This window comes from Elgaria multicarinata, chromosome 3 (assembly GCF_023053635.1).
Source record: "Elgaria multicarinata webbii isolate HBS135686 ecotype San Diego chromosome 3, rElgMul1.1.pri, whole genome shotgun sequence".
Classification (NCBI taxonomy): Eukaryota; Metazoa; Chordata; class Lepidosauria; order Squamata; family Anguidae; genus Elgaria; species Elgaria multicarinata.
In genome coordinates, this window is record NC_086173.1 from 59,851,969 (window position 1) to 59,877,675 (window position 25,707).

A 25,707-nucleotide genomic window follows, 5' to 3' on the forward strand; every position below is an offset into this window, starting at 1 on the left:
GATGAGGGATGCATTTTCAGCCTTCTACTGGATGCATTAATAGAAAATCAAATTAATTCCATTAATCTTCAGGACTGGAATTATTTGCAGTGAATGCAATGAAGTGTTCGCCTTCTAATCAGTGACTACAGATGTGGCCATTAAAAATACAAAGACTGGTAAACAGTGGCACAAAAAGTAAATGTATAAACAAAAGACGTGCTTTATTACACAAAAATAAACAGTTTCAATGTATTTCAGATCACATGGAAGTTCTTCTTCAAGGAGATTTATAGAACATGCACAAAAAATATATTGTAGAATTTAAATATGCCTCTATGTTTGTTTTGTTTTAAAAATGTGTCTCAGCTCAACCACAACCATTGTTTATCAGAACTAAACCATCTGATAAAAGAGAAGCTTGAAGTTCCAAACTGCATTAGCATTGCATTTATTGAATGCTAACATCTCTCAGGAATAAACTTACTCAGGCCAGATCAACGCCTTGTGTCAAATCATTACGAATGTGGAAGAAAACGCAGGAAATAACACTATGAAAGCAGTATGTGCCCCAACAGTTATCAGTGTAGATCTAGAGCTCCATCAGACGGGGATGGGGGAGGAATCACGCTTGCCTACCGTCACTTCTCCGCCCCCACTTTTCTTGCTCGATACTTCCTCTTTTCCTCAAGGAGAGGAAAGAGGAAGTAAAAAGTGCATGTGGCCCGTTCAAGGGGTCGTCTTTAATCGTGACACTTCTCCTACCCACAGCAGGAGATAGCGGCAACTTCTGTCTTTAAAAATAATGCGGACTTACTGTGGGCTTTTCTTTCTTTTTTGTCATGTGAAGAAGGCTAGAAGGGGCAGGAGGAGCGCAGGAGTCAGACGACTTCATGAGAGGGACCTGCAAAAATCCGTGAGTGCCCAGTAACGAGTGTGCAATAAAATGCATGTCTGAGGTCCCTAGTCTCAGTATGACCAAATTTGATCATGCTTGCTCTCAAACTCCACTTTCCTGTGCTATACCAGACCAGAGATAAGACTTCAAGCTAATATGTGAGCAAATTATGATGGGAAACAAATGTATTTTAGAGCAGTATTGCAAGGTTAAAGGAAATAATTTTATTCACTCTCAAAATCCACCTGGCTTCTTTTCGCAAAACAACCTTATTATTATTATTATTATTATTATTTATTTATTTATATAGCACCAGCTTACCTGTTTATAAACTCGCCTCTACTGCCCAGAAAGAAAGATCTCTTGTTCTATAGAATGTATCTTCCCGATGTTGTATTAATGGTGCGCCCACATTTCGATCTGTAGTATTATTAATATGTTCTCCTTGCACACAAGTGGGAGAATCCAAAAAAGAACCAGAGCTAAAAACAATGCTGACCCATTTGACATAAGTGATCAAAGGAAGTCTATAGATGCTTTTAACCAGTTTCCCTCAATACATTGGACTACAAATTATTTATTTTTATTATTTATATTTTATTTATTACATTTTTATGCCACCCAATAGCCGAAGCCCTCTGGGCGGTTCACAAAAATTAAATCCCATCTACTCCTGACAACAGCTAATTGTCTGCTGGCCAGGATGATAGAAGTTGTGGTCCAACACATCTGAGGTGGCATCGTTGGGAAAAGTGGATTTAAACAATGAAAAGAAAAATCAAAGAAGGGAGTCCCCATCCTTCTGTACTTACCTGGAATCTGCTGTAGAGATCAGCAGCGGCACGGATTTCACCTCTGCAGCAACCACAATGAGAAGATTGCAGGGAGCTGGGCTGCTACCCTCAGGGGAAAGATCTAGATAGGTGAGGAGGAGACCACCACGGGGAAAGAAAGATCCAAACGTGGTACCAGACAAGCAGAAAGGAGGCTGAAGAAAGTCAGACTGCGGAGTTGTTGCTTCCGCTGTGCTGTGGAAGAAAGTAAGGAGAGCGGAGCCACCCTACTTTGAAGAGTTGTGACAGGAAAGATAATCGAAGGAAAAGAGCTTTTTCTTGTCCTCTGCTGCCATCTGCTGGTTCATTATAAAGTAAGGTGGTAAATTAAATTTATAGGGCTCAATGGCCAAACTGGAGCAGAGTGTGGAAACCTTTGAATGGATCTCTTGTCTTTTGATACATATATATTTTATAAAAAGCAGCCTTGAGAGCCTGGTCAAATTGGGTTTATGGGGGAGATGAGATTGACAGTTTTTTTCTGTTCTGTTCTCCTGATGAAAATGCCACCATCCTCCAGCTTCCATTAAGGAAAACTTAAATTTGTCTATGTTTTCTCCCCTGTGTTATGGCAAATAGCAGTTTTGCAGGAGATGGGGGAGAAAACTGGGTTTAAGCCATGAGAATAATGAACAGCAAGTCCTGGAACACTCCACCAAAAACAGAAAGACCCCCCAGAGGACCCCTGACCCTACTGAGGGACTTCGGAAGTCCTAATGGTGTGAAAATAGACATGCCATCTATCAGCCCAATAGGCTGGGGATGAATTCTGCACTTTTGTCATTTATTTACTATACCTGTAAGGTAGGCAAACTTCACATGGGATAGATAACCTGTCATAGAGAGTTAGGGATACAACAAGCTAAACTGTAGAAAACGCATAGAACTTATATCTCTGCATCTGATTTTTTTCTCACCCAAACCCCAACCTGTATAACATTTCATGGTGGTTTGAAAGTGCTATACAAGTCAAATTTCACTTCAGAACAAGCTAAATTTGGCCATTTAGCACCCTGCAGTGCATACACAGCCATTTTTTAGCTTTTAAAAAAGGCTGGGTTTTGCCATGGTGGTGTGGCCATGAGCTGTGTAATTTATAATTTATCTTACTTGTGGCATGGGTGGCAAGGGCTCACCCAGTAACTCCAGGGTTGTCTCACAGCCTCTTTATAAACTGCTCAGTGGCAGATGTCTGGGCTGCAGAACAAGTAGACCTGCGAGGCCCTGGACATCCTGTGGTGACAACCAACAGATATGAAGCTTTTCTAAATTCCTGCTCCCACCAGCTGTTTCTCAAGAGCATGAAACTTGCATACTTTCAGGGTGTAACCTGAGGTTCTCACAACCTTGGCTAAAGCCTCTGCTATATCCAAGACATTGTCGTTATCAACATCAGCTATTATTTTCATAGCTTTCTATAGTAAAGGAAATGAACAGCAGCTCTAGCTTGAGAATGCTTATCAGCCAGAAACAGAAAAAACAGCCTGCACTGGCAATAATGCCGGGCCTCCTCTCACACCTTCCAGATGGCTCCTGTCCAAAGCAGCAGCAACCCACCAGTGAACAGGAACATTTGGAGGAAACCTTGAAGATACCTAATAGTTCAGGCTCAGCAGTGAAGCTGCTGTTGGCCAAATGCCATTGCGGGACAATCTTCAGAGGAAGCACTTTTTGTCTTTTTAAGGAGAAAAACAACCACTCAGAAAAACAATGGCTGTCACACAATGCTGAAACTGAGGAGTCCATGCAGAACTAGTTGTTTACATCTCAGGGGTGCAGGGAAAACTTCTTATCCCCTCCCCCTCAGGGCTGTTCAGGAAAACAACAACAATAATAACACTGACCACCAAAATTTCAGTGAATGCATTAAGAGCCCCAGGTTGGGGCAGGCTGCCATAGAGAAAGGAATTTGTGCCATTTGAAAGTGGACTTTTTCCTGAGCCTCAATTTCTGACTAAGATGAAGTTGCAGTCTCTGGCTTTACTGCAGAAGTCTTAACATAAATAAATATTAAATTATTTCTTACCCGCTTCTCCATTTGATCGAGGCAGGGAACAACGGTAAATATAAAATACATACAACTGAATTAAGAACATAATATACATTGTTAAAACATCCTAAAAACATTCTAAAAACATCCTAAAATCCCCCTGGACCCATGCTTCTGGGGGGGAGGGGAATTAAAGGTATAAAATGTTCTAGAAAATCCTGGCTACAGAATACTTACCTAGGATAAGCAGGAGGAGAAAGACGTTGCTGTACCCAACAAAGATTTACTCTTGGGTTGGAGCTGGGGGGGATCTACACTACTGCTTTAAAGTGCTTTATAAGTTTTGACAACTGTTGGGGCCCAGGACACACTGCATATTCAGGTTTCAAAACGTTTTCAAAGCGCTTTAAAAGCAGTAGTGTAGATTTCCCCCCCCCCCCCGGTCACTGACATTTAGAGGGATACACAAACACAGTGAGCGAGACGATAGAATGCTGGCAAGATCCCTCCATGTAGTTCATTCCCAGGATTGCAAACCAGCTTCAATCCATAGCTTGTAATCCTAGTTGGAAAGGCTAGCATAAACCATGGTTTGTTAGCTCAGATGTATGTAGAACTGTAGTTTGTGCTAAAGAGGAAGTAATTGGGGCTGTAGCTAGACCTAAGGTTTATCCCAGGATTGTCCTGGGGTCAAACCTGTTCATCTAAGTGCCACACAAGGCATCCAGTGCTCAACCCGGGATGATCCTTGGATAAACCTGAGGTCTAGCTACGGCCTAAGTTTGCAGCACATATGGGGAGGAAAGAGGGGCCGATTATGAGCCTGAGACAAAGTCCAAGTGAACTGAGTCACAATCTCTTCTGGCTCTCCACTATCAGTTTTTTTCCTAGACAGACAGACACACACACACACACACACACACACATGCGAGAGAGAGAATCATTGAATGTTATGCCTTGCTTCTGTTTTTCAATCACCACTTGTCTCCTTCTGTTAAGAGATATGCCGTGTTCTAAATGATTGTCTTCTACTGAACAATTCTTCTGGAGTATCATTTCAAAATTCAATTTGGCCATTTTGGCTTTAACTAAGGCCCGTTCTACACCTAAGGATTATCCAAGGAAAATGGAGGGATCGTCCCTGCCTGCTCCCGGGATCCCCTGTGTGTCATTTGCATGCACAGGGATGATCCTGGGACGATCCCTGGAAAAAAGGCAGGTGAAGAAACGGCCTAAGGAGGCCATAGTAGTCTATGCAGCTTCATTAATCTTTCACAGCTTCTTCGTTACAAATAAGTAACTTAAAAAGTTGCCATCTTCTACTTCAGTTATGTTGGATGCAGGGCAATAGAAAATTGTGGAAGTCTTGCTATGCTGGTGGAATACCAAATGCCCCACTACCATGACAGATACAGTGGTGGAACAATTTAGATATGCTGGGGTGGGGGATACATTGCACTGGCAAATATACACTGCTGAAAGAGGTAAACAGGTGCTGTCAGGTGGGATGGGGTTGAGGTAGGGAAGGAGCACAGTTACATCATATTTATGCCCTTGCTCATAGTGCAACTTTACACCAGACTTGAAAATGGTACAACAAATTTCCTTCCCACTGAATTCAATGGGGGGGGAATAAATTAAAATACACCTGCCTCCTGAAGACCACCCTGCCCACATCAACATGACAGAGAGTAAGTTATGGTACAAACCAACATGCAATCCCAGCAGATCACCACAAATATATAGCTATCCCAGCACACCACAGCTCAGCACCAGCTCAGGGAGTCCACAGAAGATGTAATCTCATATTTCAGTTATGCCATCTGAAGGGCAATTGAAAATTATGGAAGTATCGCTATGCCTGTGGAACACCAAATGCCCCCCTGCCATGATAGATACACTGGAGGCATGATTAGATATGCTCAGGGAAGCATTGCACTGTTGCAGCTGTGGCGCTGGCAAATATATGCTGCTGTAATAGGTAGAACTGAGATGAGAAAGCACATAGCCTGGGGTTATAGCTGTCTGGCCTCAGGTCATGAACACTTAGAACTCATCAGGGGGGATTCTGGTGATAGGGAAAGAGAGAGTCCCCACCCCCACCCTGGAGAAAAGGGCACTTTGCACGAAAAGGGAACACTTTGGACAAAACAGTCTATATCCAGAACACACATAGGAACTTGAGCTCATAGCTAATACTTCTCTACCTATAACTGTAATTATAGGTGGCATAATTATTATATCCACCACTTGAAAAATAAATGAAAGCATTAGCTCAGCCCTCTGCAAATGTAATTTCCAGTTTCCAGGGATTTCTGCCCATATAAATGCCTTTGCTTTATCAACCATGTGAAGGTTCATAATCCAAAGATACACTGTTCTATTCTTTCCCAGAGTTTCTTTACTTTTTTCAAGCCTTTGGGATAAGATTTGTAGAACTATTGGAAGAATTTATCAGCTCCACTGATGTTTCCTCAGTGACAGATTTCTCAAAAAGTAACTGTTCCTTGATTAGTGTGCTTTGTTGTCTTTAATGGTCTTTGCTGCAGTGTATTTATTGATGTCTGAGGGTTAAGACAATGTGTACTCCCACCTTTGGAATATTGTTGTGTATTGTAGTGTACTTTCACTGTTAGTGAGCACTTACTGCTGTTGATACCAATAAATGTTCATGGACAACATGTGAGTAGGATTTTCCTGTCATTATATGACCCATAGCATTACCACCCCCACACCAGCTCCAAGACTTCCTCAACTCCAGATCCACTTATCACATTCTCAGTGGATCCCAAAGATGACATCAAAAGGTGGAATCCTCCCAAGATGTATAATAATCTGATTAAACTCTTTATGATGGGAACTTACTATTTGAATTTCTTTTATCCATACATTCTGATTGGAAGTAACACCAGGCACATCCATATCCAATCTCTGCAATTCTATACATATTGTCAATGTGTGCATGCAACTGAGATTAGCTGGGTTTAAGTCAATCAGTCAGAGGAACAACATGGAACATACATCTGGCTGTGGGCCTGCATGCACAGTGTGCAGATACCCAGACCCTCTGGGCCCTGGCTGCCTTTGTACTCTATTTCTAACCCACAGGGCTAGCCCTCCGATGAGGTGAGGCAAATCCGCCGCCTCAAGGGGGCAGAACAGCGAATTGCATGCTCCCTCCCGGCCACCACTGCCTCATTCCATGGAGGGAACGGGCACACTAGTCTAGACAGCCCTGCTGGCTGCTCTTCCACCGTGGCATTTGCCACAGTGGGGGAGCAGGGCTAGCAGGGCTCTCTGGAGCTGCCACCTACCCGGCAGCACTACATCAGGTGCTCCTAAGAGCCCCGCCAGGCCTGCTGTTGTGCTGTGTCCAATAGGGCGCTCCATAATCTCCTATTGTGTTACAAATTGGTTTGAGATTACAAAGTTTAAAAACAGTGAACATTAAAACCAAATTGTTGTTTATTCGTTGAGTCCTCTCCGACTCTTCGTGACTTCATGGACCAGCCCACCATAAAAATAATACAAACAGACAATATCCATTTAAAACAACTATTCTGGGGTCCGTTAAGAAAAACACACATCATATGTTGTTAAATGACTGGGAAAAGAGAAAGAGAAATTATATCTTTGCCACATAATAAACACATTTATTTATTTATTTATTTATTTATTACATCTATATACCGCCCCACAGCTGAAGCTCCCTGGGCGGTTCAGTTTCTTTTAAACTGGATCGTGGAACTCCTGAGTGAAGCATTTGAGTGAAGCACATATGCCACATCCTCTTTTTTCTTTTCCAAATATCCTTATATGCTGTTTTTGTTGTTATTTTATGGACTTTGAGCAACTTTCTGAAGTCTCTCATGAAAATTATGTTTTTCCTTGTGACTTCAATTATACCTCTCATGCCTTGTTCCCGAAGAACTTTCATCATCTCCAAGGACAATGTCCTAAATAATACAGTACTCAGCATCCTTTGTTGTAAACATTTATTGAAATGTTAAAGCAGAAATAATAGCTGCATTAGTGACATTAGTTCATTATCAACATTTTGTGTCTTAAGTTAAAACACATGCCACGTATGGATATAAAGGGTAGAACTGATATAAATAAATGTGAAAAAAGATAGCAGTAGGAAAACAGCCTTTCCCTAGGAAGGAAAGCGCTAGATTTTTATTTTGGCCTTTGTACAGGCAGACATTCTCAAAAAAGGCAAGGATGTTTTGGGTGGAATTAGTTTACAATCAACATCTACATCTACTGGACTAATTCCATGCAGGATCCATTCCATTGCATATGCTGTTTAACAAAGACAATGACTGGGGCAGGTATTTGTGTCTTTAGGTTTTTTTGCTAGGGAATGGTAGATAACTTCCATACCCCCAAATAGTCAGAATAAAGGATTGCTGAGAGAGATGTTGAAATGCATAAGGGGTTTGTGAAAAAAATTCTGCTTTTTAAAACTTTAGAAAAGGAAAGCCTGTAATTGGCCTGAAACTGATACAATCCTCTTTTTCTCGAAGATTCTGTTCAACACATCAGGCAGCTCCATTAGGGCCCTCCTCGTGGACTGGGCTTGGGCCCTTTCTGCTCCATTGATCAGAGCAGGTACCTGAAAAGTGGGAAATAGCACCACACAAGCATGATGGACACAGACCTACCTGGGAGAGGGATAACATCACCCAGATTCAGATTCTATTGCCCAGGATCAGCTGCAGAAATTGAGCTCCCTCTGCTATTAGGATTCGTTTCTCCCTCCCTCTTTCTCCTCCTTATTGCTCAGGGAGTTCAAAGAATGACTTACATTGCACTAGAGCTGGCAGCTTCCTGCTGATTCATATAATATTAAAAGTGCTGGGTCCCAACACCACCCTCCTGCACCCTCTCCCAGCCCCTTGCATAAAGTGCTGTCTCTTACTGTACAGTGGCAAAGCTGCATTAGCTTTGCTAGGGTGGAAAGGTGGATGGGTGAGGATTGTGTGAGGATAAATGTTCCTTGCTCTTGCTTCCATAGCAGCATGGAATGTTAATTCAAATTGTTAATTCACCTTCTGTGACTAGGCAAAGGGAAGTTAGGACTACTGGTCAGAGAGGGGAGCAGTAGCCACGAAAGAAGGGGGTGCTCATCAGACAGTGTGCCATATGATTGATCCTTATGTGCCCATGGGGTTAGCAAGACACAGGCACATACACATCCAGCATATCAGATTTTGAAAGCATAGGGTTGTTGGCTAATTTTTTAATAGGACCGTTTGAGCCTTTGTTTCAGATACATTTTGGCAATTTGACTTAACAAGTGCAACCTTTGGGAGATCAGCAGGAGGATGCACTCCCTATTGACCATCCGGCTGAGGTTGGATTTCCTCTTTATGATGATGATGGAAGTACTGTCAGATAGAAAGAAGAGTATTCGCAATAGAGATACATAGAGAGCATCATCAGAAAGGGGGGAATATTGCGTATCCCTACCGTCACTTTGCCTCCTGCTCCTGTCCCACAATAGGGACGATCAGCTTCCTCTTTCTTCACAGAGGGAAGAAAGAGGAAGCAAGAAATGACCACGTGGCCCATTCAATGGGTGTTTTGGGTGTTTTTATCCCGCTGCTTCTCCCGCACACTGCAGGAAATGGCGGCAAGTTTTGTCACAGCCAAAAGAATCGGATTTTCCGGGTCTTTTTTTGTAATGGAAAAATGAGCAGAAGGAGTGGGAGGTGCGCGGGAAGCAGACGGCATTGTGAAAAGGACCCGCGAAAATCCGCGAGTGTCCAGTAACAAGCGTGCGATAAAACGCTCCTCTGATGCTCATAGATCAGGGGTCCACAACCTTTTTGTACCCGTGGCCACATTTGGGAATTTGATAAACTGCTGTGGGCACCACCTCAAAATGACTCCCATGGAGCATGTGGCTGGTCACATGATGGCTGCTGTGGAGGGGGCAGCTAGTCAAGAAAGGGGGAGAGAAATTGTGGGACTAGAGGTTGGGAGGGGGAAATGAAGAGTTGCTTCCTGGCCCACTCGGTCTTCTTCCATCCACACAGACCATTCCCCTTTGCTCACTCTCTCACACACACTCTCTCCACTCCAGCCTCTAGCCTTCTTCTTTCCCTCCCTTCCTAGCCTTGTCCTTTCTCTCCCACTCACCCCTTTATCTTGCTTTTTATCTCCATGCCAGATCCACCTCTTTACCTTGCTTTTTCTCCCCTCCCCCTTTGTTCTTTCTCTCCCCTCTGTCCTTCGCCTTGCTTTGATTAAGGGAATGGAACATCTCCCTTACGAGGGAAGAGTACATCAACTGGGATTGTTTAGCTTGAAAAAAAAGGAGGCTGAGGGGAGACATGATAGAGGTGTACAAAATTATGCATGGTGTGGAGAATGTGGAGAGGGACACACTTGTCTCCCTTTCTCAAAATACTAGAACCTGGGTTCATCCCATGAAGCTGATTGGTGGGAGATCCAGGACAAATAAAAGGAAGTACTTCTTCACACAGAGCATGGTTAAATTACGGAACTCACTACCACAAGATGTAGCGATAGCCACCAATTTGGATGGCTTTTAAAGGGGGTTGGATAAATTCCTGGAGGCGAAGGCTGTCAATGGCTACTAGCCCTGACATGCGACCTCCATATCAGAAGCAGTAAGCCTGTGTGCGCCAGTTGCTGGGGATCATGGGTGGGAGGGTGCTGTTGCACCGTGTCCTGCTTGTTCATCCCTGGCTGATGGCTGGTTGGCCACTGTGTGAACAGAGTGCTGGACTAGATGGACCCTTGGTCTGATCCAGCATGGCTCTTCTTATGTTCTTACTCATCCTGCCCACTGAACAGCTGATCCTTGGCAGATTCAGAAACAAGGAAAGATTCTGGGACCCGAATATTTTTCCATTTCTTATTCAATTTCATTTTGAATGGGACAGGGAGTGAAGAGCTGTGCGGTGGCAGTGCCTGGGGGTGTTGGGGTCCCTTGAGTATAGACAGTCATAGTGAGACATTAGTAGAGCTGAACATACCTTTGGATGGGGTGAGATGCCTGGCTCAGGCAGCAGACTTTGGGGTATCACTAAAGGGCAGGGAATTGTCTATTGTTTTATATAATAAAAATCTCATTTGCCACCCATGTAGGCCTGTCTTGGGCAATAATAAGTCTTTGGCCATCTCTGCTTTATAGGGATGGAGAGCTGTGTTGGCAGAGCAATCGCCCATCTGAGTATTAAAAGGCAAAACCAGGAGAAGAATCCAGTGGTGCAGTGGGGGCAGGATTTGGGGGCAGAACTCCTGGGGTTCACCCAGCCAAATGAGCAGGAAAGCCCCCCCAAACGTAGCCAGGCTGGCTTAGGACATTTTGAAGCAATATCCATTACCACCTAAAGAAGTGTCACCCCCAGTAAAGCCATTAGGTCTATAATCTAAAATCACCTAGCACTACTACTACAAACATCACGTTGGTCAGAAGCCCCAGTCAGGGCCACCCAGAAGAATCTGGAGGCCCGAGGCAATGGAATTTTCGAGGGCAGCTTGTCACATACACACATACAAAACAACTGTTGAGGGCAAATTACCGCCTTTGCCTTGCCCTCCCTGGCAGGCCTGGTCCCAGTTGCCAATAACCCACTCTGAGCCTTGCGTTTTTCTGTCCTCCTCCCATGACGGTTGCCTACTTGGGCAGCTGCACAATATTCAATGTCCCCAGTGGCCGAATTTGGAATATTTTGAATGCAGGGCATTAATGATGTGCAGCTGGAGGCAGGTGTGTGTGAGAGAGAGGAGGTGGGGGCTAGAAAACTCTGGCTTTCATTAAGAAAAATGGGGCAAATAAAGGTGGGAGGGGCCATCACCATGAGTATGTTTTTCGCAGCTCCACCTATGCCAGCCAGAAGCTCACTGTTTCCGGGCTGAGGTCGATTCAGTCACATCAGGCCATAGATGCTCGGCGCTGCTGCTTCTCTTCCTCCCCACCCACCCCAATCCTCCTCCAAAGGCCACGAGCGATCGCGACGAGTTGCTCCGCAGCGCCCCCACCCTTTCGCACGGCTGAAAGAGGCGGACGGAATAGGAGGGACTACAGCTCCCAGGGCCTCTGGCTGGGCAGCCGCAGTCCGAGTCAGCGCCGCCGAATCTCTTGCAGCCTACAGCAGCGCAGCGCGTCGGGATCGCCGCTGATCGGGGAGACTGAGCGGGGGCAAAGCGCAGCATGGACGGCCCGCGGCGCTGATCAGTCGGGGCCGGGCGTGCTCGCTCGGCGGCGGCGCTAAGAGTGATCGAGAGAGAGAGAGAAGGAGGAAAGTGACGCCGCTGCGCACCCGGAGGATGCAAGAGGCTGCGATGTTGCTGACTGGGGGCTGCCCCCCTCCTTCCTTCCCGCCGCCGCCGCTGCAGTGCTAGAATCCTCCTCCACCCTTGCAGAAGAAGGGCCATGTAACCGCCTTCCTCGCCCGCTCGCCCACCCCCCGCACCCCTTCCCCCTGGGATAGCCACCGATTTTCCCCACCCGTCCCGCTGCGCTCTCTGGCCAAGGGCGCAACCATGAAGAAGCAATTCAACCGCATGCGGCAGCTCGCCAACCAGACCGTGGGCAGGTAAAAGGGGGGGGGGGGTTTGGAATGAGAGAAATTACATCGCATCTTCGTGGAACGCACCCCCTTTTTTTTCCTTTTTTTTCTTTTTTGCCTAAGCGGGCGTTGGTGCACCTTGGGAGGAAAGAAGACATCGGGCAGGTCATTCCCCCACCCTCCCTCGGCACATGCACTTAACCCTGCGCCTTTGCAGGGCGGTTGTGTTCAGCTGCCCTTTTTTCCTCCGGTCAGAGCTTGTACCTTCCCCTCCTGCAATTCCCCCCCCCCCCCCCGTGAGACACGGTGAGAGGCCGCTGTGGCTACATTGCGAGCAAAGAGGTGCTCCCCAGTGCCCTGCTGCTGTTGCAGCTGCTACCACCAGTGTATACTCCATGGTTAGGGAATGGAGGGACTTCCTCCTGCCTGCCCAAACCCTTCCGCGCTCCACCTGAGGTGCTAAGGTGCATGCTTGCCAGGTGGACTGTAGTTGATTTGTCCCCTGAGTAAGCTACTCAGGAAACTCTTGCTGTGTGTATTCCACCACCTGCCAAGGCCTTTCGCCTCTTGCCTTGGCTTTATCATGTGCAGCTGTCGGCAGCAGGAGGGACAGGTATACAAATTAACCAGAATCTCTGGAAAAGCCAGGAAGTGTGGCAAGGAGGCAGTAATGGCATTCACGGACTTAGGGTTCTGAGCTTAGACTCGCAGGGAAAAAAGATAGCCAATGCAGCTACTGAATCTGCTGCTTCTGCCTCAGGATGTCCAGTTATTGCTCATCCTGGGTTGTCCTTTGTGAGAGAAGTACATTGAAAACCATTGGCAATGCTCCTTCCCTTTCTCTCTCTTTTCTTCTCTTCCCCCCCCCCCCACTTCTTGTAATGCTTAGGTCAGGTTGCTGGCACATCTGGGGTCATTTCATTGAGTGAGACTCAATTTGTAACCCCATGGGGCAGGGGGAGAGGAGCTTGAATGCTAATGCATCTCTTTCCAAAACTGGGAGGTTAAGGTTGCTGTGTTTCTTGAGGAGGAGTGGGGGTTATTTCCAGTTTCTAGGCTCATCTCAGGATTTTTTGGCTTGTTTGCTTGTGACATTTGGGGAGCTGGCAGCAGCGCTGGCATTTGCTCAGCAAATCAGCTTCGGATGCAAGTGCTGCCAAGCCCGTTTTTAGCAACATGGGACCTTGCTTTTGGGCAGCGTCACTGCAAGCATCTTTCTTCTGTCCCTGGTGTGGCTGCCGGGGTTGGTCTGGAGCGGTGAGAGCACAGTGCAGGCTCTGATGTGCTGGCTGGGCCTGCGTCCAAAGCCTTGCTTTGGTTTAGTGTGATTGTATAATTCTCAAAGGGTTTTCAGCCTGCAATCTATATACAGGTCTCCTCTTCCCTCCCCGGAAAGAATGCAGCATTTTGGATGGAGGTATGAGGAAGATAAAGGGTCAGTGGTGTGGGGAGAAGCTGTGTAGCTTACATGGAATGTTGTAAACCAGACAAATATATTACCCCATGGGGCAGACTTGCTGGTCTTTGTTTGATTTGCATTCTCCTGACAGCTTTAATGGGGGAAATTGCAAATGCATTGAACAGCCCTGCTTGAGTCATGCTTGCAGACAATCCAGATGGGCAATATATATCATTTATTCCCGCCAATCTATCAACTTGACATGTGTCCATCTTTACATCCCTTCTGTTAGCAGCTGTGGACCATCTTTACATCCCTTCTGTTAGCAGCTCTGAGCGCTGGTTTTGCCTGCAGCCGTGAGTGATGGATAGTGGAATAGCTGTGTCCACAGCTTGTGATACTGGGGATTATTATTATTTTATTCCTCATTCTTCCTTTTCCTCTGAAGATTGCAGTTCAGCTCCGTGCAGTGGTTCCTTTGCTAGTTCGCTGTCCTGTTAGCTGAGTCAACCCTTTTTGAGGACTCTAATCACGTCAGGCTTTGGGTTTAATTGCAGTAGCAGTGGTGGCCCTGCTGTGCAGGCTGCTTTTGATAAGTGTGCCGAAAAGAGGTGCCCACACTCCCTCAAAAAATGGCTTGGTTCATTTCAAATCCCAGGAAAATGACAGTGCCCCTGAAACAATTGAGGTGAGGTTTGCTTATTTTCCTTTCTCGACAATCCGTCAGCTTAAGGAACCAAATCCTTTATTGGCGAGTGACTTGACTGTGAAAGCAGATGGCTATTTAGCCATGGGCAAGTGCGCGTGCCTTGATGGGGAGACTGCTTGAGGCTTTGATTCTGCTGTTTGCGAGGTCTGGCGATGGGGCCCTGGAGCCAACAGGAATAATAGAAGCCAATTTGCTGAACAAATGACCTAGATTAGACACTGTAGTGGGAGGTGGCTTGGATCAGGAGAGGATTGATGGGGAAAGATGTAACAGCACAATACGCAAAGATCATGTCACGTTAGTTATGTGATACCTTGCTGTTATATCTATCTTGCTTATTGTATGAATCAAGGTGCCACTTTGACAAGCTTTCATGATCAAACAAGAATTTGATCAGGAGCCAAAGGTATGCCACTCATTTGCATGTTAAGTACATATCTTTACTGACTTCACATTAGCTTTGTGTGCACGCTGTGGATGACAGTCCTAAATGTGTTAATGCATTTACGTAGTGCCCTTCTTCTAATTTTCAGCATGAGTTGCTGCCTTTAGGGTGCAAGTAAATAAGCAGCAATTCATTACAGTGATCCAAGTTGTCCACATAAACCATCCATATTTTGTCTCTCTCTTGTGGGGCAGCTTGTCATTTTAAAGGGGTTGGGGGGAATGACTTGACATTTTGAGAAAAATAGAAAGCTTTTATGGACACCCCAAACCTTCTGGCCAGCTAATGTGGTCAAAAGTCCTGTTTCAGTGATTTCTGTGTTTTAGAACCATGACTGACATCTTTAAAATCATAACATGGGTTTAGAACCAGAGTGGATTATAGGATTTTTTTTTTTAAAAAAATGCTAAATTACTCTTTTACTTAAAATAAAATAACATAGCTACAACAATATAGTTTACAGCTTCATAAACATGCTAAACCTCCACTTAGGGAGAAATCCTATGGCCCCTAGACAGAGCCTGGGGATGCTATAGGATACTTCGGATTCCTGAGTCCAGGGTCGGAGACTGTGCTTTGGTCTTGGACCCAGGAATCTGAGCTTCCCACCCCTTCTATTCCCCCCTTGTAGCCAGTGAGGAGAGAACCGCATTGGCTGCCTCTCCGAAGTTGGAAAAGCAAATTTGGAGAGGAGGTAAAGGGGGCATTCCTGTGGATGGGGTTATGGTCTGTAAACCACCCAGAGAGCCCTGGCTATGGGAGTGGTATATAAGTGTAATAAATAAATAAATAAATAAATAAATATGAGGATCAAGGGCAGATCCCATAGGATTGAGCCCCTACGATCTCATAAAAGTGAAGTTATCTACCAATGAAATACGGGCATTCATTTCAATTTTTCATCTCATGAAAATGGCTCTGTCCAGTCTAACTACCAGCTCTTCCTTCTTGGAAGTTCTGAGCTTTCAGTTTCCCTGACTATCACATGTGCAAAGACATAGGCTAGATAGGATGGTTCCTGTCCTTTGCTTATGCGGCAGTAGAGTTGGACCAAGCAAGGATAGTTAAAACCAAAAGACAAATGTAGGGTGGATGAAAATTGATACTTAAAAATAATAATCAAAAAATTGGATTTTAAAAAATGTAAATGAATTTTTCCTACCCAGTAACTATCAACCCTTGCTTTGACCTGGGCATTTCGTTTTTGTTTGCTACTTATTTTTTTCTGAGGACAAGGCTGGGCCAAGAGAGAGAGAGAGTGATGCAGAAAGAAGCAACACTGGAAAGGAAGAGATAAGGCAAAATTGTCCACTGTGCATCTTTTTGTATTCCCATATTAAAGCTGCAGTCCTATATCCACTTACCTGGGACTAAGCTCCATTGAACTCAGTGGAGCTTATTTCTTAGTAGACATGTATAGAATTGTGCTGGTCAAGGGTAGGCATGTATAGGATTGTGCTGGTCAAACTGTCAAGGGTGCTAGTCATAAGAAATATCCTATGTGGGATTTGGGTGATGGTCATAAGAAAGACCCTATATGGGTTTTTGTAAAAGACATTCCTTTTATAGGTAAAAACAAAAGCTGCAAAATTATAAACAGTAAGACAAAAATATTCAAAGTCAGCTTGTAAGAATGAAACACTGTAAAATTTACTCTAAAATTTACTTTTTAATGCTCTATTTACAGAGCAATCTTAAGTCCCTGGGGAGCGTCCCAGAGGCCATAGGATTTCTTGGGTTCTTCCTCCCGAAGCCATAGTCACTACTGCACAATTCAGAGTTGCCAGACTACACAATTCAGTCCCACACCCTTCCCCTGCCCACTTGCAGTGGTTGCAGTAAGAACCATGGTGCCTGCTTTCTGATTTCAAAAGCAGACTCGGAGGACCTCTTAGAGGTCAAAAAGTGGCATTCTGGTGGACAGGGAGAGGAGAGGCTCAGATATGGAAGCTCCAACAGCCTCTTCGCTCCCAGGCCTCACCAGTGCATCTCCTCTAAACAGGCTCAAATATCCATCTAGAGGGGGGAAAGTTTAAAAGGAGGATGGAGAGGCAAAATTCACCTCCGTCACTTCTCCTGTCCTGCCAGCAGCAGCCCAGCAGAGCATCTGAAGCCTCCAAGTTTGGATATGACCCTCTAGGACAGCCTTTCTCAACCTGGGGCGCTCCAGATGTGTTGGACTACAACTCCCAGAATGCCCCAGCCAGCTGGCTGGGGCATTCTGGGAGATGCAGTCCAACACATCTGGAGCGCCCCAGGTTGAGAAAGGCTGTTCTAGGAGGTGTCAGCCCAATAGGGATGTGCCTTTACTTGTAAACAAATGTGAATTCGTGGTGCCATTTGCACTATTGTTCAGGAAATATATGAAAAGATTTCAATGGTAAAATTAAATCAATCATTTAAATTGACCTCTTCTTGCTTGCTTGCTGGTTTGAATCATGATTTAAATCGCCTTGATTTAAATCAGTCTACTCTGTTTAGTGTTAATGGAATTTGAAATCCCGGTATATTTTGGGGTGTTTTCTTATTTGTGTATCTGGAAAAGAAAATGCTCATGGGTTTTCAGAATTCTTCTTCCCTGCAACTTTTCTGCGGTGAGAGTTATAGGAGTATGCCTCTGAACACCAGTTGCTGGGAAAAACAAGCAGGAGGGTGCTGTTGCACTCATGTCCTGCTGTGGGCTTCCCATAGGCATCTGATTGGCCACTGTGGGAACAGAATGCTGCACTCGATAGGCCTTTGGTCTGATCCAGCACTGCTCTTCTTATATATATTTTCCTTTTCCTTTTCCAAATTTTATTGTGAATATCAACAAACAAAACAAAAATAAATCGGGAAAACGGGAAAAACACACCATAGATGGTGTATATAGAATTATCATCATTTCCATCATATAAACTTTTTTTAAAAAAGGAGAGCGTTATACAAAGGGTATATACAGATATTTGGTCTGCTTTTTTTTGAAACCTTTGTATAATTCTTATATTTTTAACAGCTTACTAATATATATACTAATGGAAGGAGCAGACATTATTTACTTCTATATACTGGTCAATTCTGGATCACTTTCGTGCCATTCCTCTTAATAGAGAAATAAGATGTTTCTTAGACATGATTCCTTTTGTTTTATTTTTGTAGTAGCAAATCTCCGGCTTTGACTGTGTTGGACACTAGCCACATGGCAGCATGCTCAGGGAATGCATTGCTCCTCAGTTATGTTATTTGAAACCAGTGAGTTTTATATATTTTCCATGGAAATAGGATGTGTGGTAAATAACCTTATGGCCCATGGTCTGCTTGGGTTGCAAAGGTATTGTGAAGCAGCTGCTGTGAGTTGATGAGGCAATTGGCCTGGTGCTGGAGACAGAGGGGGAGATGTATCACGGCTATTCGAGAGCCTAAGATGATCGGTAGTGACTAGAAGAATAGTTTGAATTAGCTGGCAATTCTGGATAAATAAGGTTAGTTTTGGCGTACTTTCGGTAACAGAGAACAAGAGATGCTCTGCAATGGAAAGGCAAGTTTCTGTTGTTCTGCTCCCACCTTATGCTTGAAGTCTGGGAAAGCGCTCTGGGTATGAGCTCCCTGGGCTCTTATTGCCATTTGTGAGATTGGTGTAGTGGGAACGACTGATTGGCACGCCATTCGTTGTTGGGATTTCCCGGGAATCTTCAGTCAAAAAGCACCCTAGAGAGCTTTCCCCAACCTCGTGCCCTATAAATATATTGGACTATAACTCCCATCGTCGCTGACCAATGGGCATGCTGGCTGGATCTGTTGTGGTGAGATCAGGTGGCCTTCCTTAGAGAGTCACATTCTTGCCATTGGCTATACAGATTGTTGTTGGATATGTTATGATGATGGAGTATAAGTTATACTGCAGATGGAGTATAACTTAACAGCGCAGTGCTTTACATATCCATTTGGAAGGAAGTACTGAATTTGGTAGAGCTTACTCCCAGGAAAGTAGGTGTAGGATTGCAGCCTTAGTCATTTTAGAACCTATGTCATCCAGGGAAAGAGTATCCTACTTGTTTGAGATTTCATTTTAGTCTGTTGTGTGTGCTTTAAATGCAACTTAATATAACATTTTCTTAAAAGTTCCTTTATGCTCCTTGAAAGGCAGTGGTAGTATATGTCTAATTGCCAGATACTGGTGAAAAATAATAGGAGGGTTGGTTATTGCCATGATGTCCTCCTGATTGGGCCAGTGGAGATGTAACATTAAGCGACATGGGGTGGCTCCTTTCTTTACCCCTACTGTAGAATGAATTCCTGTTGCCCGCATAACAAGGCTGGGTTTAGGCCAGGGTTCAGCACTGAAACAGCCTGGGTCACCTTGGTGGATGGTCACTTCGTTGCCATTAGGACCCTGAAATACAAATGAAAAATATGTCATCAGAGCAAATGGAATTAGTGGTGGTTTTCCATTGTGCTTTTCCTGTTTTCAGCTCTTTACACTGCCACTGTGACAAATAGGTTGCTGGAATGGAGTCTCTCTTCCTCCCTGCAGTAGTCCTCATCTCCTCATGTGCAATATGATGGAGGCTTCTCTTAAAATTACCTTCTACTTGGCTTTTGTAGAACTGGAAAGAAGAGGGCTTCCCACCATGCGCTTGTTCATGCAGTCAGTGATGAAGTGGCTTATGCTCGGGGTGCACTCTCTACGGCAACCTTCCCCAATGTGTGTCCTCCAGATGGGTTGGACTGCGCTTCTCATCATCCCCACCCAGATGGGAGTGGTAGTCCAACACATCTGGAAGGCACCAGTTTGGGGAAGTCTGATCTAGACTGTAGATTTGAGTTGGGGTTTCCTGGGTCTGTTCAGATCTTAATGAATGTTGTCATCTTGCATAAGCACCATTGTTTAATTTAGAATTCAGGTTCATTGCTTTCTCAGGCGGGGGACGCTTAGCCATCTTGTTATGCTTTCCATAGAAAGTTCTGGCTGAAATGATGGAGAATATGTGAGGGTATGGTGATGGCGCAGCTTGTGGCCCTATGGTGGCACTGAATATATTTCATCGCTCCTTCCTCCCCGCCTCCACATATTTCCTTCCTCAGAAGAGCCTCCCATATCGTATGTTTTCCAGTTTCTAACTATGCACTGAGCAGACAGCTCCACTGAGCTATGAATAAAAGGAGGTGCTGGATGAATATTTCTTTCTTGAGGGTTGCTCTCTCACAAGAGAGAGAAATGTATTATTTGCGTTTTAGCCCTCTTGTTTTTTAGATCTGAGAACGCTGCTTCTGCTTTGGCACTCTCAAAATCTACTTCAGCATATCAGCTTGTAAGAGAACTCTCCTGTAACAAGGGAGCCCAGTCAGTCAATCAGTCAGTCTCTCTCTCTCTCTCTCTCTCTCTCTCACACACACACACACACACACACACACACTATATCTCTTTTATGGATTGGAGTAGATACTATTTTTTCCATCTTGCATTTCCTTGGAACGTCCCTCTTTTGAAATATGCAGATTAAAGTCATTCAGTTCAGCTCCAAAGAGGAATAGAGAGATGAAGGCAGAGGAGACTGTTAAAATTAATTCAATCCTTTCCGCTGTATGAGTTCCAAGCAACAAATTCATCTTTCTGGAAGGCTGATAATATCCCCACCCCACCCCCTCCACCACACTTATATGCAGAGAGTAAAGGCCGTAATGGGGAATCTGCATTGCAATCTCAGCCTTCGCATGGAAATGTGCTTGTCAAATCGGTACCGGCATCTGACCTTTTCTGCTGAAAATAGAGGTGAAAAGTGTAATAAACAATGTACTGGCAAGAGAATAGCTTTGCTATCATCATCCCTTCTTTGGGATACCTGGCGAAGCAGAAATATATGGCAGCTCATATAATGCTTGGCTATCACAGTTAAGAGTAGGGAGTTACTCAGGGTTGGGGCTGGGAGCCTGCAGTCCCACAGTTTGAAATCAATACTACTGATTTCTTAACCCAGGATAAGTGGACTCCTTCATGGCAAGATAGGAAGTTTATCCATCTGTTGTTTCTGCTCACTGTCTGGGTCTCAGGTGGGAGGGCTTTCCTATCTCCATCTACCTGTGATCTTTCTAACAGCAGATGCCAGAGATTGAACCTGGGACCTTCTGCATGCAAAGCATTTGCTCTATCACTGAGCTTTGGCCCCTCTCCTTTGTTATATTTGCACTGGCCTCTAGAATCAACATACTTCTGGCTAGCAAAATTGGGGATTAACAAATAAGGGTCTCAGTGACTGTATTTGCACAATATCCTAACCCACACTCAGTGATTGAGTGTGAGTTGTTGTTGAGCCATGGGTTGTTTGTTGTGGCTTATAGTGTGCTGTCTGAACCCAGGACATTTTCCGCAGGGTGGCTTGTTAACCACGCAGTCTGGTTTATTTTTCTCTAACACTCTGAGAAACCTTGGTTTGTTGTCGGGTTGTTCAAGGTTAAAAAGCCACACTGCATGGTTAACAAACCACCCTGTGGAAAATGGCTTGGGTTCAGACAACACGCTAACCCACAGTTCAACAAACAACCCACAGTTCAACCACTGGGGCTGTTCACATTATGTGACTAGCCCCATTATCAGTATTATTTTATGAACTTCTCAGAGGCATCTCTGGTTTCTGTGGGCTTGATAGCATGTGAGCTACATGGACCTTTAATCTGATCCAACATGTCAATTCTCAACATCCTTCTGACTTTTTTTTTTAAGTGTCTCATTGATGCCCCTAGAAGTCTGCCTCCTGTCATTCTGAGATTAATTTATGGAGCTGCTGTTTGGAGAATAGATAAAGGCAGCAAGAGTGGCTTGAATGTTGGCTCACTGTAGGTTCAGGAAGACAGAATTAGACAGTTCTTGCTTTTGAAACATCAGATTCAGTGCCATACTGCTTTGAAACCTAACGAAAAAGTAGATTTTGCTGGGAAAGTGTTTTCTCTTCCTCTGTTCCTACAACTTTCTGTTTTATTGGTTAATTGAGGTAATATGTAGGAAGGAAATTGCTGAATCTCTATGTTAAAGTAAAATCCAAACGATTTCCCACAAGTAGAAGGAAATGGAGAAAATAGGCTGTAAGGGAATAGCTCGGATAGTTGGAAAGGAGGTATGCTGCACAGAGGAGGGACCCCTTCCACTCGCATCAAGCAGCCAAGGGCCAAAAGCTCATCAAAGAAATGATCTGGCAACATTCATGCACAGGGGCAGCTTTATTCTTGAAGAGCTTTCAAGTCACAAGGCTAGAATGCAGGTGTAGGAAGATTCATGCCGGATTCAACTCAACACAGTTTAGAGCTCATTATTGAACCTACTCAGTAGCGCTGATGGTGGTAAAGAAGGAGCTCTTTTCCACCACTATTGCATCTTCTCAGTATTGTCCACTGGAGCTCTTCTGAGTGGCTCGCACCCTGTTGCAGATGGGGTGGAGCCCTCGGTAGCGTATTGTGATACGTTTTCATGACATTTTGAAGAGAATGTCACTCACCTCCATCACAACTTGGACGCCACAGTTAATGTGTCCACAGCACTGACTGGTCTAGTTTTATTGGATGGCTTTCAGCTGTGGAGGCCTGAGGATGTGGACAAAGTGAGGAGCCAGGGCTGGTCAACCACATGTGCTTGACCCTTGTCTTTCATGTCTTATTACATCTAATAGGGAAGAGATTTCCAACTGGGTCCAGGAGGTTGTAAATTCTTCCTTGAGAGAGTGGATGCTTTGGCCTCTTTAAAGAAGGCAATAATTAGGCTCCTCCTGAAGAAGCCTAACCTGCTAGGGCAGGTTATCTAGAGATGTAGACTGAGACGGTCAGGTCTATCTCTCCTTTTCATCAAATCCAGGTGAGGCAAGGGATGTTCTGAATCAGTGCCTGGGTGCAGTCATGGACTGGATGAAGGTCAATAAAATGAGACTCAATACAGACAAGATGAAGGTGCTATTGGTGGGTGGTTTGTCTACCTGGCTGAGTGGTGTTCAACCTGTTCTGGAGTGACTTACACTCCCCGCATAAAGGATCAGGTTTGTAGTTTGGGGATGCTCTTGAATCCAGCATTGTCATGGAGGCACAGGTGGACTTGGTGGTGCAGAGCACCGTTTCTCAGCTTAGGTGGATATATACCTACACCTATATCTGAACAGAGATAACTTAGCTACAGTTATCCATGATCTGGTAACCCACTGTTTAGATTACTACAAAGCGTTATATGCGAAGCTGCCTTTGATATCTGTCCAGAAATTTCAGCTGATCCAAAATAAGACAGAGAGATCATACCATGCCAGTATTTTGTGATCTGCATTGGTTTCCAGCCCATTTCCAGGCTCAGCTTAAAGTTCTGCACTAACTTCTAAAGCCCTAAATGGCCTGGGGCAAGGTTACCTGAAGGATAATTTCTTCCCATATATAAGTGCTTGATGTCTTAAGAATACCTTCAGGAGTATTTCTCTGGGTGTCCCTGCCAAATGAAGTGGGGCAAACAGCTATTAAAGAGAGGGCCTTTTCAGTGATGGGACCCCAGTAATAGAATGCCCTCCTTAGAGAAGCTCACATGGTACCTATCCTGTGATCTTTTCAGTGCCAGGTAAAGATCTTTTTATTCTTCCAGGCTTTTTAAGCCTTCAGTTAAAAATGAAGTGTTTTTAAGAGCTTTGCTCTGCTGCTGGCTTTTATACCTTGGTTTTTATTTTATTCTGTTTTAATTTTTTAAGTGATTTAATATTATGTTTTCTTATGTTATTGTATTTTATGGTTTTAAGTCTTGTTTTGTGAACTGCCCAGAAAGTTTCATCTATCAGGCAGTATAGAAATGTAATAAATGTAATAAATAAATGAAAATGTGAATGCAGAACACCATGTGTATTTGGGGAGAAGGGGGAGGCAGAAGAGACCCCCCCCTTCCAGATTTTTTCTCTTGCCCAGCAGAATGCGAATAGCCATGGACTGTGTAGGTGTGATGTTCATTCTTGTTGAATGAATCCTTGGGGTTGAGTGCGCATTGAATGCAATTCTTCACATTCGATGTCTGACCTGAGATGTCTGCCCACGTGTACTTTGGCAAACATCTGTTGGCACAGGCGGGCAGTGTTTACTGTCAATGTTTGAGAATGCTGGAGCCAAACCTTTGCCCATCGCTGACGTCCTCTGGCTTCTGTGGGATGCTACATATAATATTAGTCATATTTGCTCTTTAGTATGCTAAGTTCCTAGTTCTGCTTCCCCATGAGGATTTTTTTCCTGTTGTTTTTTAAATCCCAATTGCTTATAAAGCACTCGAGAGACTGGAACTCAGTTTGCCTGAGACTTAGCCTTCAAGCCAATATACCACACCAGTCCCTCTTTCACCGAAGGCTTTTGTTTTGCTGTGAAAGTTTGTTCTCTTTCCTCTCCATGAGCAAAACTATACCTGCTGTGCTGTTGAACTCCTGTTCCGTTGTTTACATATAGCTGCAATTCTGTTGAATCCTGTTCCCTTGTTAACAGAACTTCTTCACTTCTAAGTGTTCATGGGTTTCTCCCCGCCAATGTGCAATGCCATCCTGTCGTCCAGTTCTTAAGAGTGTGGAAGTCATTTCCTCCTGGCTACGTCAAGTTCTATTACTGTTTGGAGCTTGATGGCAATTTTTCATCCCAATCTCCTTTTAGCACAGGAAGTAGAAAAGATTGAGTGTAACTTCGGTGCAAGCAGAATCTAGACTCTGGTATGGAATTGTAGTTTCCGAGAATCCTGCCTGTAATTGCTTTTTATTCAGTGGGATGGATGACATAAGAACATAAGAAGTGCCCTGCTGGATCAGACCGAGGGTCCATCTAGTCCAGCACTCTGTTAACGCAGTGGCCAACCAGCCATCGGCCAGGGATGAACAAGCAGGACATGGTGCAACAGCACCCTCCCGCCCATGTTCCCCAGCAACTGGTGCACATAGGCGTACTGCCTCGAATACTGGAGATAGCACACAACCATCAGGGCTAGTAGCCATAGATAGCCTTCTCCTCCAGGAATTTATCCACCCCCCTTTTAAAGCCATCGAAACTGGTGGCCATCACTTCATCCTGTGGTAGTGAGTTCCATAATTTAACTATGCGCTGAGTGAAGAAGTGCATCCTTTTATTTGTCCTGAATCTCCCACCAATCAGCTTCATGGGATGACCCCAGGTTCTAGTATTTTGAGAGAGGGAGAAAAATGACTCCCTATCCACATTCTCTATACCATGCATAATTTTGTACACCTCTATCATGTCTGCCCTTAGCCTCCTTTTTTCCAAGCTAAACAATCCCAGTTGATGTAAACTTCACTCATATGGGGAGATGCTCCAGCCCCTTATTCATTTTAGTTGCCCTTTTCTGCACTTTTTCCAGCTGTGTAATATCCTTTTTAGGTGTGGTGACCAGAACTGTACACAGTATTCTAAGTATGGTCGCACCATAGATTTGTATAAGGGCAGTATGATACTGGCCGTTTTATTCTCAATTCCTTTTCTTATAATGCCTAACATGGGGTTTGCCTTCTTTACAGCGGCCGCACACTTGGTGGACATTTTCATCGAGTTGTCCACCACAATCCCAAGATCTCTTTCTTGTTTGGTCACCACCAGCTCAGATCCCATTAGGTTATACTTGAAGTTGGGTTTTTTTTAATCCAACATGCATTACTTTACAGTTTCTTACATTGAACCACATCTGCCATTTGGATGCCCACTCTCCCAGCTTGGAGAGATCCCTTTGGAGCTCGTCACAATCCCTTTGTGTTTTAACAATCTCAAATAATTTGGTGTCGTCGGCAAACTTGGCCACTTCACTGCTCACTCCTAATTCCAGATCATGTATGAATAAGTTGCAAAGGATTGGTCCCAATACTGATCTCTGTGGGATCCCACTATTTACTTCCTTACATTGAGAGAATTTACCATTTATTCCTACTCTGTTTT

At 44.5% G+C, this 25,707-nt stretch overlaps 1 protein-coding gene across 3 annotated transcripts in view; it reads left to right on the forward strand.

The window, feature by feature from the left end:
* Window positions 1–11,902: 11,902 nt before the first annotated feature.
* Window positions 11,903–25,707, forward strand: part of ARHGAP44 (Rho GTPase activating protein 44) — a 109,785-nt gene continuing 95,980 nt past the window's right edge. For all 3 annotated transcript variants that reach the window (XM_063120424.1, XM_063120425.1, XM_063120426.1), the window contains exon 1: window positions 11,903–12,276. In XM_063120424.1, coding sequence (XP_062976494.1) covers window positions 12,224–12,276 — 53 coding nt within the window. In that variant the 5' untranslated portion in view covers window positions 11,903–12,223. The remainder of the gene's footprint in view (window positions 12,277–25,707) is intronic.